General features: G+C 50.6%; 1 protein-coding gene across 1 annotated transcript in view; it reads left to right on the top strand.

Annotated features, from left to right (window-relative positions):
* Positions 1-15000, top strand: part of sgcd (sarcoglycan, delta (dystrophin-associated glycoprotein)) — a gene marked incomplete at its 5' end in the record, with an annotated part of 136635 nt that overhangs the window by 101530 nt on the left and 20105 nt on the right. Inside the window, one exon of the mRNA XM_084320501.1 lies at positions 8160-8293. Coding sequence (XP_084176627.1) covers positions 8160-8293 — 134 coding nt within the window. The remainder of the gene's footprint in view (positions 1-8159; positions 8294-15000) is intronic.

Raw genomic sequence — 15000 nt, 5'->3', positions numbered from 1 at the left:
TTGTAGTGTGCTAGTGAAAGGTTAACATTTTGTAGTGTGGTAGTGAAAGGTTAACCTTCTGCAGTGTGGTAGTGAAAGGTTAACCTTCTGCAGTGTGGTAGTGAAAGGTTAACATTTTGTAGTGTGGTAGTGAAAGGTTAACCTTCTGTAGGGTGGTAGTGAAAGTGTGTGTGTGTGTGTGTGTGTGTGTGTGTGTGTGTGTGTGTGTGTGTGTGTGTGTGTGTGTGTGTGTGTGTGTGTGTGTGTGTGTGTGTGTGTGTGTGTGTGTGTGTGTGTGTGTGTGGGTGTGTGTGTGTGTGTGTGTGTGTGTGTGTGTGTGTGTGTGTGTGTGTGTGTGTGTGTGTGTGTGTGTGTGTGTGTGTGTGTGTGTGTGTGTGTGTGTGTGTGTGTGTGTGTGTGTGTGTGTGTGTGTGTGTGTGTGTGTGTGTGTGTGTGTGCGTGTGTGTGTCTGAAATATCTCCAAATATCTACTATCCAGTTCTGATGTCCACACGTGTTGCCCCCTGCCCTCGAACATGTCTGTAGGCCACTACAGTGGTTCCCAAGGTGCACCAAAGGTCAAACCAGAATCTCAATCTCAACATCAAGTATGCAGCAGGGCAGATGGTCTCAAGTGTCATGATTATATTGTCATTGAAGATATTTCCCCTACATTGACAAATTTGACAGGCAGCAATGACATCACTAGTCAAACATATGTAAGCCTACGTATATGAATCAGTACAAGAGCTGTACTGTAAATAAATTATTATTCAGACTAAATAAGAACTGCAAAAACAATTATGACAATAATAATAAGCCAACGTATATATTTTGGGAATGACATCAAGGCCTATCATTGATGAAGTAAGGAAACTATGCCTTGTTGTTGTGGCAGAAACATAAATGAGAGAACAGTGCAACCTCAAGAACAGCACATGAAGCACTTCTATCTGGAAGTAATGTAAGTCTGATTAACAATGCCGATAGTGTACAGTATTTATTTTGACCTCTTATCTGCATTAAACAAGTAGCATGTTCATATCACCAATGCCTGTAATAATCGAGAACCGACAGACAGTGACACGAGAGATACAGGGGGGGGGGGGGGGGGGGATGGAGAGAGAGAGGAAGGGGAAAAAAAGGAGGGAGAGATATTGGGGAAGGCTAGAGAGGCTACGGAGGAGAGACGAGAACGGAGGAGGAAGGAGGCGGAGGGATGGTAGAAAGGGCAGGGGAGGAAGGAGAGAGGAGGATAAACGGAAGGAGGAGAGGAGTGTTCAGAAGCCCCCTCTGTCAGCAAGTGAGCCCTGAATTATTCATAGCTACCCATCTCGTCGGCTGCGGTGTGCCACTCGCTGTAGAAAATAATCACTTTTTATTATATTTATTTATTTATTTATTCCGTATTTCATGCTGCTCATTGAGCCTCATTCATCAAGCAAAATACACAACCATTTGTATGCTGAGTGTTAAAAAACAACAAAATCTAATTTCCACTTAAAATTAGATCATAAGAAGTCCTTGGAAACAGCTGACAGGGAAAGAGAGAGTAAGGGAGGGAACTTCAGCGTTGGACGGAGGTCAGAGGTCAGAGTGGAGAGGGTTAGGGTGATTTAATTTTGAGGGAGGAGGAAACGCTGCAGGTGGGAGAAAGAGAGTTGGACGGAAGGTGGGACGATGGAGGGCGAGGGAGGGACATGCGTTAGGGCGGGAGGGAGACAGGGGAGGGAGGGACATGCGTTAGGGCGGGAGAGAGACAGGGGAGGGAGGGACATGCGTTAGGGCGGGAGAGAGACAGGGAAGGGAGGGACATGCGTTAGGACGGGAGAGAGACAGGGGAGGGAGGGACATGCGTTAGGGCGGGAGGGAGACAGGGGAGGGAGGGACATGCGTTAGGGCGGGAGGGAGACAGGGGAGGGAGGGACATGCGTTAGGGCGGGAGGGAGACAGGGGAGGGAGGGAGACAGGGGAGGGAGGGACATGCGTTAAGACGGGAGGGAGACAGGGGAGGGAGGGACATGCGTTAGGGCGGGAGAGAGACAGGGGAGGGAGGGACATGCGTTAGGACGGGAGAGAGACAGGGGAGGGAGGGAGATGCGTTAGGGCGGGAGGGAGACAGGGGAGGGAGGGACATGCGTTAGGGCGGGAGGGAGACAGGGGAGGGAGGGACATGCGTTAGGGCGGGAGAGAGACAGGGGAGGGAGGGACATGCGTTAGGGCGGGAGGGAGACATGGGAGGGAGGGACATGCGTTAGGGCGGGAGGGAGACAGGGAAGGGAGGGACATGCGTTAGGACGGGAGAGAGACAGGGGAGGGAGGGACATGCGTTAGGGCGGGAGGGAGACAGGGGAGGGAGGGACATGCGTTAGGACGGGAGGGAGACAGGGAAGGGAGGGACATGCGTTAGGGCGGGAGGGAGACAGGGGAGGGAGGGACATGTGTTAAGACGGGAGGGAGACAGGGAAGGGAGGGACATGCGTTAGGACGGGAGGGAGACAGGGGAGGGAGGGACATGCGTTAGGGCGGGAGGGAGACAGGGGAGGGAGGGACATGCGTTAGGGCGGGAGGGAGACAGGGGAGGGAGGGACATGCGTTAGGGCGAGAGGGAGACAGGGAAGGGAGGGAGAAAGGGGAGGGAGGGACATGCGTTAGGGCGGGAGAGAGACAGGGGAGGGAGGGACATGTGTTAGGGCGGGAGGGAGACAGGGAAGGGAGGGAGACAGGGAAGGGAGGGACATGCGTTAGGGCGGGAGAGAGACATGGAAGGGAGGGAGACAGGGAAGGGAGGGACATGCGTTAGGGCGGGAGAGAGACAGGGAAGGGAGGGACATGCGTTTGGACGGGAGGGAGACAGGGAAGGGAGGGAGACAGGGAAGGGAGGGACATGCGTTAGGGCGGGAGGGAGACAGGGAAGGGAGGGAGACAGGGAAGGGAGGGAGACAGGGAAGGGATGGGCTGGGAGATTGATGGAGAGAGTGGCAGAGAGAGGAGAAATGAGTGACAGAGTGAGAGAGTGAAGAGAGTGACAGAGAGAGGAGAAAAGAGTGACAGAGAGAGGATAAATTAATGAGAGAGAGAAAGAGAGAGTGAAGTGAGTAACAGACTGGGGGGAGAGGAGAGGAGAGAGAGTAATAGACAGTGAGATGAGAGAGGGTGACAGACGCGGAGAGAGACACGGGCCCGTGGCAGTGACATATCCTCTGTAGTGATGTTCAGTAGGTAGCAGTGACATATCACCTGTAGTGATGTTGGCAGCAGTGACTTATTCTCTGTAGTGATGTACGCAGCAGTGACCTATTCTCTGTAGTGATGTACTGTAGGCAGCAGTGACTAGTCTGTAGTGATGTAGACAGCAGAGGATGATTGGAGTTCATAGTATAGATTAGAGAGTAGTCTCATATCGACGCAACACAAGTTACATAAAAGCTGCGACCTGCAGCTCTATAGCTAGCTCATTCACTATTATTATTATATAAAATAGTCTCCTAATTCTTGGGGGAGAATATCCTCATTCCCTTAGCAGGGTTTCTAATGAGATACATGTTTCCCCAGTTGACAGGGCTGGACTGGGACCAAAAATCGGCCCTGGCAGTCTTGGCCCAGACCGGCCCACCATAATCGGTCGGACACCACCCACCAGTACACCATCCTTGCGGTCCCCTTAAATATGTGTACCTACCGTACTATTGCCCCAAACCACTACAAAGATGAGTAGTAAGTGCCATGGACAAGTGTACCAGTGCAAGTGGACCAGTGTACTCACTCACTCTTGGCTGAATCTTGTTTTGGGTGGTCATGTAAAAACATCTGCATCATAGCAGGCTCAGGATGGGCAAAGTAGTCTATAGCCTGTTCATCCCTGTCTCTCTCCTCCACAACCTGGCTTGACTAGACATAAAGATAGAGAGATGATTACAATTAACTGGTACATTCAAGTCCAGAATTGTTGGAATTCCCTGACAAAGATGTGCAAAAAGCTGTACAATTTAAACAATACCATACTGGTAATGAGCAAATAGTTGTTTATTCAATGAATGCATGGAGCTGTTCCATCGTATTTCATTTGATACTAACTACTCAGTTCATACAGATTTCAAGTATTCAAATATCAATGATAAATATTGCATAAGGTTTACACAGTTAATAGATCACCTTCTTGTTTTATATTCATGTTCAGAGAGGAGTAATAGTTAGATATTTGTATGTGATTTATATGGCAATTAAATCAATGGTGTGCTTGTTTGTTTGGGGAGTTTGACCTACTGTTAATGTGCCTACCATGTGAAGGTGCATGATTAATGGACAGCACAATGTGTGTAGGTGGAGACTAGAGCTACCACAGATAGTAATAAGTTATAAGAGTAAGTAATCCATACCATATATATCCTAATAGTTACCTTATTTCCATACTTGGCTGAAAATAAACTTTGCTGCCTGTTGTGAATGTGCTTTTCCCTGTAGGCTAATACATAAGTAGGCATACATTTTTGCAGTTGAGCTAAAATTAGCAGTTGAGTAGGCTATATGTGCTGTGTTTTTATGTCTTCCATCGAGCACCTGGAAATAAGTGTTTTAATGAATGCGTTTAGGTGATATCCTCAGGAATACAAATTGGTCAAGATAATTAGTTTTGATTTTTTTTTAGATTTTTTTTGTTTTTGATCCACTTTTTCTCCCCATTTTCTATTTTTCTCCCATCCCAATTTCGTATATCCAATTCTTCCCTCCCCTGTCTTGAATGTTGCTAGACTATGCCTCCCACAGGTCAGTTGTAGTGAGGACAGAAGCCTTGCATCACGTGTCCCCTCCGGTACACGAGGAGGCAGCCTGTTGCATCTTTTCACCGCAGCAGCTCAAACTCTCAGTGGCGAGGAGTAACACGTGGGAGGCTCACACTGCCCCCGTCACTTCCTGCTTCCGTCGCACCGGCGTCACCAAACCGACCTGTAGGAGTCGCTGTCCACAATGTCAAATCCCCACCCACCGGCTTTCCCACCCTCTAACACTTGCCAATTGTGTTAGTATGAACGACCGGCCAGCCGGTAGCAACGCAGAGAGCTGGGCTCGAACCCAGCGTCTCCTGCGTTAGAGGTGAGCGCCTTGCCCACTGCGCCAATCAGCCGCCCTGACATATTTTTTTATTCCCAAATACAAATCTAATCAAATCAAAAAAGCAGTTTTTGCAGTTGAGCTACAGGTGTTGTATATTATACAGCCTTTTCATGCATCTTTATCAAGGGAACCCTTATCCTAATGATTTTTTAAATAATATTATGATGATACGATATGGACCTAGTAGCTGGGTCATCTGTGGCACTTCGTTTCTCAATGTATTTGTCATCTAGGAGGGTTAATAAACTAATTTAGCCGGGGGGTATTTTTTTAAAAGGCGGGGGAAATTTGTGAGAGACCAAAATCCAAAATGGCTGCCGTGGAAATTAACCTTTTAATGGTTTGACCTACAATGATGCACAATACATGGTACCAGCCCCCTCTCAGTCATGTACCACAGCCCCCTCTCAGTCATGTACCAGCCAGCACCCTCTCAGTCATGTACCAGCCAGCCCACTCTCAGTCATGTACCAGCCCCCTCTCAGTCATGGAACAGCCAGCCCCCCCCAATAATAATAATAATAATACAACTTTTTATTTATTTATAAATATATATATTTTTTTATCAAATCATAACGACCCAAAGATGCGTCAGCCCACCGGGAAAATGCCCGGTATGCCAGATGGCCAGTGCAGATATCTTTGGGGAAAAGTATGTGGAGGGCTTCAAATTATTCTTGAATTCTTGACATTCTGACTCTTCGTCAGTACGTGAATGTGTGTGTGTTGTGTGTTTTTGTGTGAGCAGACAAGCGTGAGTTCCATTTTAACAGTATAAGTTAGTTAGAATGACCTCCTGAGAGAGAGAAAAGTTTCAGTGAAATAGAGAGAGAGAGATTGAGGGAGAAATATAGATATAAAGATAATGATGTAGGCCTATAGACCTGCATGTAAACTATTTTGCAATGATGGATTACAGTAGATGGGATATGAAACTAGAAAGTCAGACACATAGACAGACAAACACACAAAAACACTGACCGCTCTCCTTATAGTTATTATTAGCATTATTAGTGAGCTAGACTGGCTCCCGGTGCACTGCAGGATAGATTTCAAGGTTCTCCTATTAGTCTATAAAGCCCTAAATGGTAAGGCCCCTGTTTATGTAGCAGACCTCCTCACCCCCTATACCAACGTCAGGGCCCTCAGATCGGCTGATAATGGTCTCCTAACTACCCGTAGGTCCAATTTCAAGTCTAGGGGGGGGCATGCTTTTGCTGTCGCAGCCCCTGACCTCTGGAACAGCATCCCCATGTCCATCAAATCTGCCCCCTCCATCGAGTCTTTTAAATCTAAACTCAAAACTCATATATACTCCCTAGCCTTCCCTGACTCACTCTGACTCTTGCCTTGTTTGTTTTGACGTGTTGTTCTGGTTCTTTATCTGTCTGTTGGTTGTTTATATTTTCTGTTTATTTTATACTTTAGGAGCACTTTCTTTGCTATGCGACTTACTGTGAAGCACTTTGGTTGACAGGTGTCATGTCTAAATGTGCTATACAAATACATTTGATTGATTGCTTGATTGATTAGCATTAGCATGCTATAGATAGTAATAGGAAGCATAGGACAGATGTTATAAAGCACAGGAAGACTGACAGGGAGCATGGTAGGAAGCATAGGACGTTACACTGACAGACGGACCATATGAACCATAAATGACCGAATCCGGCGACAAGGACCTCCTATCAAAGAAAAAGGAATGCTCAGAAGGGCAGAGTGGTCAATAAACATATCCCTCTTCTCTCCTTACACTTTAGAGTTCCGTATAAGTGGCTTTAATCATCAAAGACCCAGAAGATCCAACTTAGCAACGTTAGTCGGCCCATCTCCCCAGGGGACCGGCCTCCTGATTTACATCGGAAAAAGGTCAATTCGCAATCACGACACGTCAAGGTCCTCGACAAAGTGTTCCGGCATCTTTTTTTGAATTCTAATACAGCGCACGTACGGTGCAATGAAAGGTACAAGGGGAGGATTACATGGGGATGGTGGGGGATGATGAAAAACCCCTTTTCAGATACTTTGGGATTTCAAGGGGTCTTGATCTCCATTTGCTCGTCAGAACCGAAGGGGATCAAAAGACGTTGGGGGGGGGGCTTTGCTGGGGGGAAGGAAGATCACAAAGGTAGATCTCATTGTCTTCTATCAGGCATGGTCTCTCTCATCTTCAGAATGATCTGCTCAGGCTTATATACACACCGGGTAGAGAGCGTGGGGTCAGCGGCGGCTGCCGCTCATGTTGGAATCAAAGCGAGTCTGTGAGCCTCCGCTTCGTCTCTTATCGTTAATATCCTTTGGGCCGTCGTTGTTCTCTTACTCTCATGGACACTTTGTAACACTGCTGTAACGCTGCCTCCGACTGACAGACTGACAGCCCCCCCCCCCTCTCTAGATTTACCATTAACCCTAGAACACTAACGTCGTTTAAAATCACACTACCATTAACGTCGGGTGAATTTCATCCGATGCAATATACCCCATAAAACATACTTATCATCAAAATATGTTATCGTACAACAATACATGGCAAATTGAGGTACTCTTCTTTTAATTGTCAATGTGAAATATCACAAAAAACACAAAACACATTACCATGGGGGATGCTATAAAAAACGATGTAAAATTGGTGAACAATGAAGGTACCCAAGGACCTGCCCTCCTCAGACAACAGCAACACAATGAAAATCACATGAATTAAATTGTCCGGGTGAAAATCACCCGACATTAGTGTTCTAGGGTTAAGTAATACCCTGGCATAATCAAATTCAAACCATGATATGGATGGTAAATTCTGGTAAATTCTGGTAAATTCTGGTCAGTTCTGGTCAGTTCTGGTCACTTTGTGACTGGCAGCTGGTGGTGATATCTAGGTAGTCTCCAGCCTCATTGTGTGTTTTCTAAATCTAAAGGTTTCGATCTCTGCACATGCTCCCAACGAGCCGGTGTGTGAGCGAACGGATGAGCGCGAGGCACAAGTTGTGAAGCGAATTGAGTGGTTGGGAAAACTGTGCTAATGTTTGAATGCAGTCCATTTACCATTCCATGTTGTCTCCTCTCCACAGGACGGCATGGGCAACCTCAGAATAACAGATAAGGGGCTGAAACTGGATGGGGCCTCAGAGTTTCTCCAACCCCTCTATGCCAAAGAAATCCAGTCCAAACCAGTAAGTATTGCATTCCTAGAGATACTGTTATGGTTTGTAACCGACCCCAATCGCACAACACAAGACAGGTATGATGGTTTGCCAAGAAACAGATATTTATTTAGAACAGGGAAAAAGGGCACTGTCCCTTTAAGGGAGAAAACACAAAACACTGGAATAACACAAGAGGGGAAGGTAAAGTGCCTTTAAGAGGCGGGCAGGAAAAGGGAACACTATGGGAAGGTAAGGGAACGCCTAAGGGAAGGTTAAGGGAACGCCTAGGGAACAGAGGAACTAGAGACTAGGAGAACTAGGGAAAGAGGACTAGGGACTAGGAGAACTAGGGATAGAGGACTAGGGACTAGGTGGAACTAGAAGGGGAGAACTTGGGACAGAGGGGACTGAGGCCCGCGGAGGCGGGCTGGGGAACAGGGAGGAACTGGGGACAGAGAACCGCGGAGGCGGGCTGGGGACAGGGAGGAACTGGGGACTGGTGGGAAAACATCTGGGCCGCTCTGCAGAACAGAGGAGAGGGTTAATATTCAAAGGGAACAAACAGAGCAGATGCAGAACAGTCCAAATAACAAAGTAACAAAGTAAATACTATCTTCGTGTGAACAAACACACAGTGGGAGATGAAATGTCCAAAATAATATCCACGAGAGAACAAAACAGAGTGGGAGATGAAATGTCCAAACTAATAACTAAGTGAGAACTAAAGGAGGCAATACGCTGGGTGAGTGACATCACAATCAAAACTCACCCAGGCGTATGCGTAATGGTGCAGGAACAGCAGCGGGACGAGGGCAAGGGGCATTACGCTGAGTGAGTGACATCACAATCAAAACTCACCCAGGCGTATGCGTAAAGGTACAGGGACAGCAGCGGGAACGGGGGCAAGAGGCATTACGCTGAGTGAGTGACATCACAATCAAAACTCACCCAGGCGTATGCGTAAAGGTACAGGGACAGCAGCGGGAACGGGGGCAAGGGCACTACGCTGGGTGAGTGACATCACAATCAAAACTCACCCAGGCGTAAGCGTAATGGTACAGGGACAGCAGCGGGGCGAGGGCATCGCCACCGGGTGGCTGGCTGTCCGAGCCGAGGGACAGAGTGCTGGAACAGTGGCGGTGGCGAGGGTGTCGTCCACCGGGTAGCCGCTGTCGGAGCCGAGGAACAGAGTGCGCGCCACACCTTGGTGTGCGCGTCGGAACAGTGGCGGTGGCGAGGGTGTCGTCCACCGGGTAGCCGCTGTCGGAGCCGAGGAACAGAGTGCGCGCCACACCTTGGTGTGCGCGTCGGAACAGTGGCGGTGGCGAGGGTGTCGTCCACCGGGTAGCCGCTGTCGGAGCCGAGGAACAGAGTGCGCGCCACACCTTGGTGTGCGCGTCGGAACAGTGGCGGTGGCGAGGGTGTCGTCCACCGGGTAGCCGCTGTCGGAGCCGAGGAACAGAGTGCGCGCCACACCTTGGTGTGCGCGTCGGAACCGAGAGACGCATCTGGTGCGTCTGCGTGGAGGAGTGTGCCAAGCAGGAAGGTCTGGAAGATGCGCGTCGGCGCGCTGAGGTCTGGAGAGCGTGCCAAGCTCGAAGGTCTGGAAGATGCGCGTCTGTGCGCTGGTACGGAGGAGCGTGCCAAGCTCGAAGGTCTGGATGATGCGCGTCTGTGCGCTGGTACGGAGGAGCGTGCCAAGCTCGAAGGTCTGGAAGATGCGCGTCTGTGCGCTGGTACGGAGGAGCGTGCCAAGCTCGAAGGTCTGAAGTGGAACACTGGAATACCTCCCGTAGAGGATTAGAGAGCGCAGTACAGTGTCTCCCTCCAGGCAAACGGCGACAGGTGGCCAAAGCCCTTGAAGATGCGCGTTGCGCGCTGGTGACTGGAGAGCGTGCCAAGCCCTTGCAGATGCGCGTTGCGCGCTGGTGACTGGAGAGCGTGCCAAGCCCGAGGGTCCGGGAGATGCGCGTTGGTCTAGATGTGCGTCAGGACGAACAGCTGCGCTGGGGTCTGCAGTGGAACGCTGGGGTGCCTCCCGTGGAAGTTACAGGGAGCGCAGAACAGTCTCCTCCACAGGCTACGGCGACAGCAGACGAAGGCTGGAGCAAAACATCTCAAGGCTGGAGAAATCCATATACAGCATTGGTAGACCAGAGGATCTCCCGAAAGAGTCTAGATGTTAGAGAATATGACTCAGCATGAATACAACACGACCCCACGCCGAAACGAGGGGAAGAGCCCTGGTATTTAAAGCCCACAGGGGAACTAATTAGCCTGCCACCACAGGTGCGAGAGGTAATTGATAATAGTCCAGGTGTGGCCACTGAGAGTAAACGAGAGTAAAGAACGAGAGGGTGGGGGCTAGAGAGAGTGAGTGAGAAGGGAATTTCTAACAGTAGGCTTTAAAGAAACAGAGAAAAGGTGGTGAGCAGCGGGCAAAACCTCACAGTACCCCCCCCTCAACGGGAGCCACCCGGCGACCCAAAACAAATACAGACAGAGTGGCAGGGGGCAAAACAAGAGGTACTGGCCAAGCCAGCAGGGGAAGCCACCACAAGAGTGGGGCTAGCAAAAGAAACAGGGTCGCCGAGGGGTAACTAGGGTAGCAGAGGGGCAACTGGTCTAGAGGAACTGGGTCTAGAGAACTAGTCTAGCGAACTGGGCAAGAGAACTGGTCTAGAGAACTGGTTTAGAGAACTGGTCTAGAGAACTGGTCTAGAGGAACTGGTCTAGAGGAACTGGGTCTAGAGAACTGGTCTAGAGCAACTGGTCTAGAGGAACTGAGGGGCAAGCAGGGTAGCTAAGGGGTAACCATGGAAGCACCGGGAAAGGGCTAGCAGAGGGAAGGTTAGCTGCCAGGGCACTGATAGCTACAGGGCCTATGCTAGCTGTACTGCTACATCAACATAGAGGCTGCGCAAGCTGCCGGAGCCAGGCTAGCAGGGGGAAAGGGTAGCTGCCAGGGCACTGATAGCTACAGGGCCTATGCTAGCTGTACTGCTACATCAACATAGAGGCTGCGCTAGCTGCCGGAGCTAGGCTGGCAGACAGGGCTGGACCAGCATGAGAGCACAAGCTAGCTGGAAGGACAGTCCTAGCTGTGTGAGAAAAACTGACCTTGCTAGCTGAAAGGGCAGTCCTAGCAGTGGGATAAACTACACAAAAAAGTGGAGGCCATGCAGAGGGACCGGGTTAGCTGCTTGGGCCTGGCTAGCTACAGGGCCTATGCCAGCTGCAAGGCTGCATTAACATAGAGGCTGTGCTAACAGCCGGGGCCAAGCTAGCAGACCGGGGCCATGCAGAGGGAAACTGGGTTAGCCGCCAGGGCATGGCTAGCTACAGGGCCTATGCCAGCAGCAAGGGCTGCATAAACATAGAGGCTGTGCTAGCAGCCGGGGCTAAGCTAGCAGACAGGGGCTCTGCTGAGGGACTGGGTTAGCTGCCAGGGCATGGCTAGCTACAGGGGGGTCAAACAGGGCAAAACGGGAAGCAAACAGGGGAGCTAACCGGGGAGACTAACAAGCTAAACAGGGGAGTAACAGGCTAACAAGGGAGCTAAACAGGACTAACAGGGAAGCTAAACTGGGCAAACAGGGAAGCTAACAGGGCTAACAGGGGAGCTAGAGGGGAGACTAACAAGCCAACAGGGGAGCTAACAGGGCTAACAGGGGAGCTAGAGGGAACAAGAAAAAAAAAGGCAAACTCAACATACACCGTCTGTGCTGGCTGGGGTCGTCGATTTGGTGGGGTCGTACTGTTATGGTTTGTAACCGACCCCAATCGCACAACACAAGACAGGTATGATGGTTTGCCAAGAAACAGATATTTATTTAGAACAGGGAAAAAGGGCACTGTCCCTTTAAGGGAGAAAACACAAAACACTGGAATAACACAAGAGGGGAAGGTAAAGTGCCTTTAAGAGGCGGGCAGGAAAAGGGAACACTATGGGAAGGTAAGGGAACGCCTAAGGGAAGGTTAAGGGAACGCCTAGGGAACAGAGGAACTAGAGACTAGGAGAACTAGGGAAAGAGGACTAGGGACTAGGAGAACTAGGGATAGAGGACTAGGGACTAGGTGGAACTAGAAGGGGAGAACTTGGGACAGAGGGGACTGAGGCCCGCGGAGGCGGGCTGGGGAACAGGGAGGAACTGGGGACAGAGAACCGCAGAGGCGGGCTGGGGACAGGGAGGAACTGGGGACTGGTGGGAAAACATCTGGGCCGCTCTGCAGAACAGAGGAGAGGGTTAATATTCAAAGGGAACAAACAGAGCAGATGCAGAACAGTCCAAATAACAAAGTAACAAAGTAAATACTATCTTCGTGTGAACAAACACACAGTGGGAGATGAAATGTCCAAAATAATATCCACGAGAGAACAAAACAGAGTGGGAGATGAAATGTCCAAACTAATAACTAAGTGAGAACTAAAGGAGGCAATACGCTGGGTGAGTGACATCACAATCAAAACTCACCCAGGCGTATGCGTAATGGTGCAGGAACAGCAGCGGGACGAGGGCAAGGGGCATTACGCTGAGTGAGTGACATCACAATCAAAACTCACCCAGGCGTATGCGTAAAGGTACAGGGACAGCAGCGGGAACGGGGGCAAGAGGCATTACGCTGAGTGAGTGACATCACAATCAAAACTCACCCAGGCGTATGCGTAAAGGTACAGGGACAGCAGCGGGAACGGGGGCAAGGGCACTACGCTGAGTGAGTGACATCACAATCAAAACTCACCCAGGCGTATGCGTAAAGGTACAGGGACAGCAGCGGGAACGGGGGCAAGGGCACTACGCTGGGTGAGTGACATCACAATCAAAACTCACCCAGGCGTAAGCGTAATGGTACAGGGACAGCAGCGGGGCGAGGGCATCGCCACCGGGTGGCTGGCTGTCCGAGCCGAGGGACAGAGTGCTGGAACAGTGGCGGTGGCGAGGGTGTCGTCCACCGGGTAGCCGCTGTCGGAGCCGAGGAACAGAGTGCGCGCCACACCTTGGTGTGCGCGTCGGAACAGTGGCGGTGGCGAGGGTGTCGTCCACCGGGTAGCCGCTGTCGGAGCCGAGGAACAGAGTGCGCGCCACACCTTGGTGTGCGCGTCGGAACAGTGGCGGTGGCGAGGGTGTCGTCCACCGGGTAGCCGCTGTCGGAGCCGAGGAACAGAGTGCGCGCCACACCTTGGTGTGCGCGTCGGAACAGTGGCGGTGGCGAGGGTGTCGTCCACCGGGTAGCCGCTGTCGGAGCCGAGGAACAGAGTGCGCGCCACACCTTGGTGTGCGCGTCGGAACCGAGAGACGCATCTGGTGCATCTGCGTGGAGGAGTGTGCCAAGCAGGAAGGTCTGGAAGATGCGCGTCGGCGCGCTGAGGTCTGGAGAGCGTGCCAAGCTCGAAGGTCTGGAAGATGCGCGTCTGTGCGCTGGTACGGAGGAGCGTGCCAAGCTCGAAGGTCTGGAAGATGCGCGTCTGTGCGCTGGTACGGAGGAGCGTGCCAAGCTCGAAGGTCTGGAAGATGCGCGTCTGTGCGCTGGTACGGAGGAGCGTGCCAAGCTCGAAGGTCTGAAGTGGAACACTGGAATACCTCCCGTAGAGGATTAGAGAGCGCAGTACAGTGTCTCCCTCCAGGCAAACGGCGACAGGTGGCCAAAGCCCTTGAAGATGCGCGTTGCGCGCTGGTGACTGGAGAGCGTGCCAAGCCCTTGCAGATGCGCGTTGCGCGCTGGTGACTGGAGAGCGTGCCAAGCCCGAGGGTCCGGGAGATGCGCGTTGGTCTAGATGTGCGTCAGGACGAACAGCTGCGCTGGGGTCTGCAGTGGAACGCTGGGGTGCCTCCCGTGGAAGTTACAGGGAGCGCAGAACAGTCTCCTCCACAGGCTACGGCGACAGCAGACGAAGGCTGGAGCAAAACATCTCAAGGCTGGAGAAATCCATATACAGCATTGGTAGACCAGAGGATCTCCCGAAAGAGTCTAGATGTTAGAGAATATGACTCAGCATGAATACAACACGACCCCACGCCGAAACGAGGGGAAGAGCCGTGGTATTTAAAGCCCACAGGGGAACTAATTAGCCTGCCACCACAGGTGCGAGAGGTAATTGATAATAGTCCAGGTGTGGCCACTGAGAGTAAACGAGAGTAAAGAACGAGAGGGTGGGGGCTAGAGAGAGTGAGTGAGAAGGGAATTTCTAACAGTAGGCTTTAAAGAAACAGAGAAAAGGTGGTGAGCAGCGGGCAAAACCTCACAGATACTGCATACATGACCTTGTTTGTCGCTGCTATTGTACTTTCTGAAAAGGTTCTGCGTTTTTATAATGATTTTTTCCCTTTAATTGACACTTTCCCTGCACATTTATGTGTTGAGTCAAAGTCACATGTCAGAACACGTTTCTCAGTTCCACATTGGGGGACAACACAGTGTCGTCAAAACCTAATTAACTAGGGTTGCCTAGTGTTGTGTGGTGTTCTTACTTGAATTTAATGTTCACATGGTTCTCGATGTCATCAATTTCGTGACCGAAAACATCGCAAAACCCATTACAACTCCCAATGTAGAACTTCCAAAATGGAAGACAATGTGAAAACAAGGTTGTTTTTCCTAGTCTGCTGAAAAGTTCACCCTTTTGGAGATACGAGGTTGTCACCCGACAAAGGTAGAACATATTGTGTTCCTTTTCTTTGGTGGGAATTAGAATTCTAGTGTGTTTCTGGGGAACTGGGGAAGAGAGAGAGAGAGAGAGAGAGAGAGAGAGAGAGATAGAGAGAGA

The sequence above is a fragment of the Notolepis coatsorum genome (genome assembly GCF_963971535.1).
Source record: "Notolepis coatsorum genome assembly, chromosome: 8".
NCBI lineage: Eukaryota > Metazoa > Chordata > Actinopteri > Aulopiformes > Paralepididae > Notolepis > Notolepis coatsorum.
The sequence above is the reverse complement of the archived record's forward strand: the minus strand, read 5'-3'. Positions and strand labels throughout refer to the sequence as shown.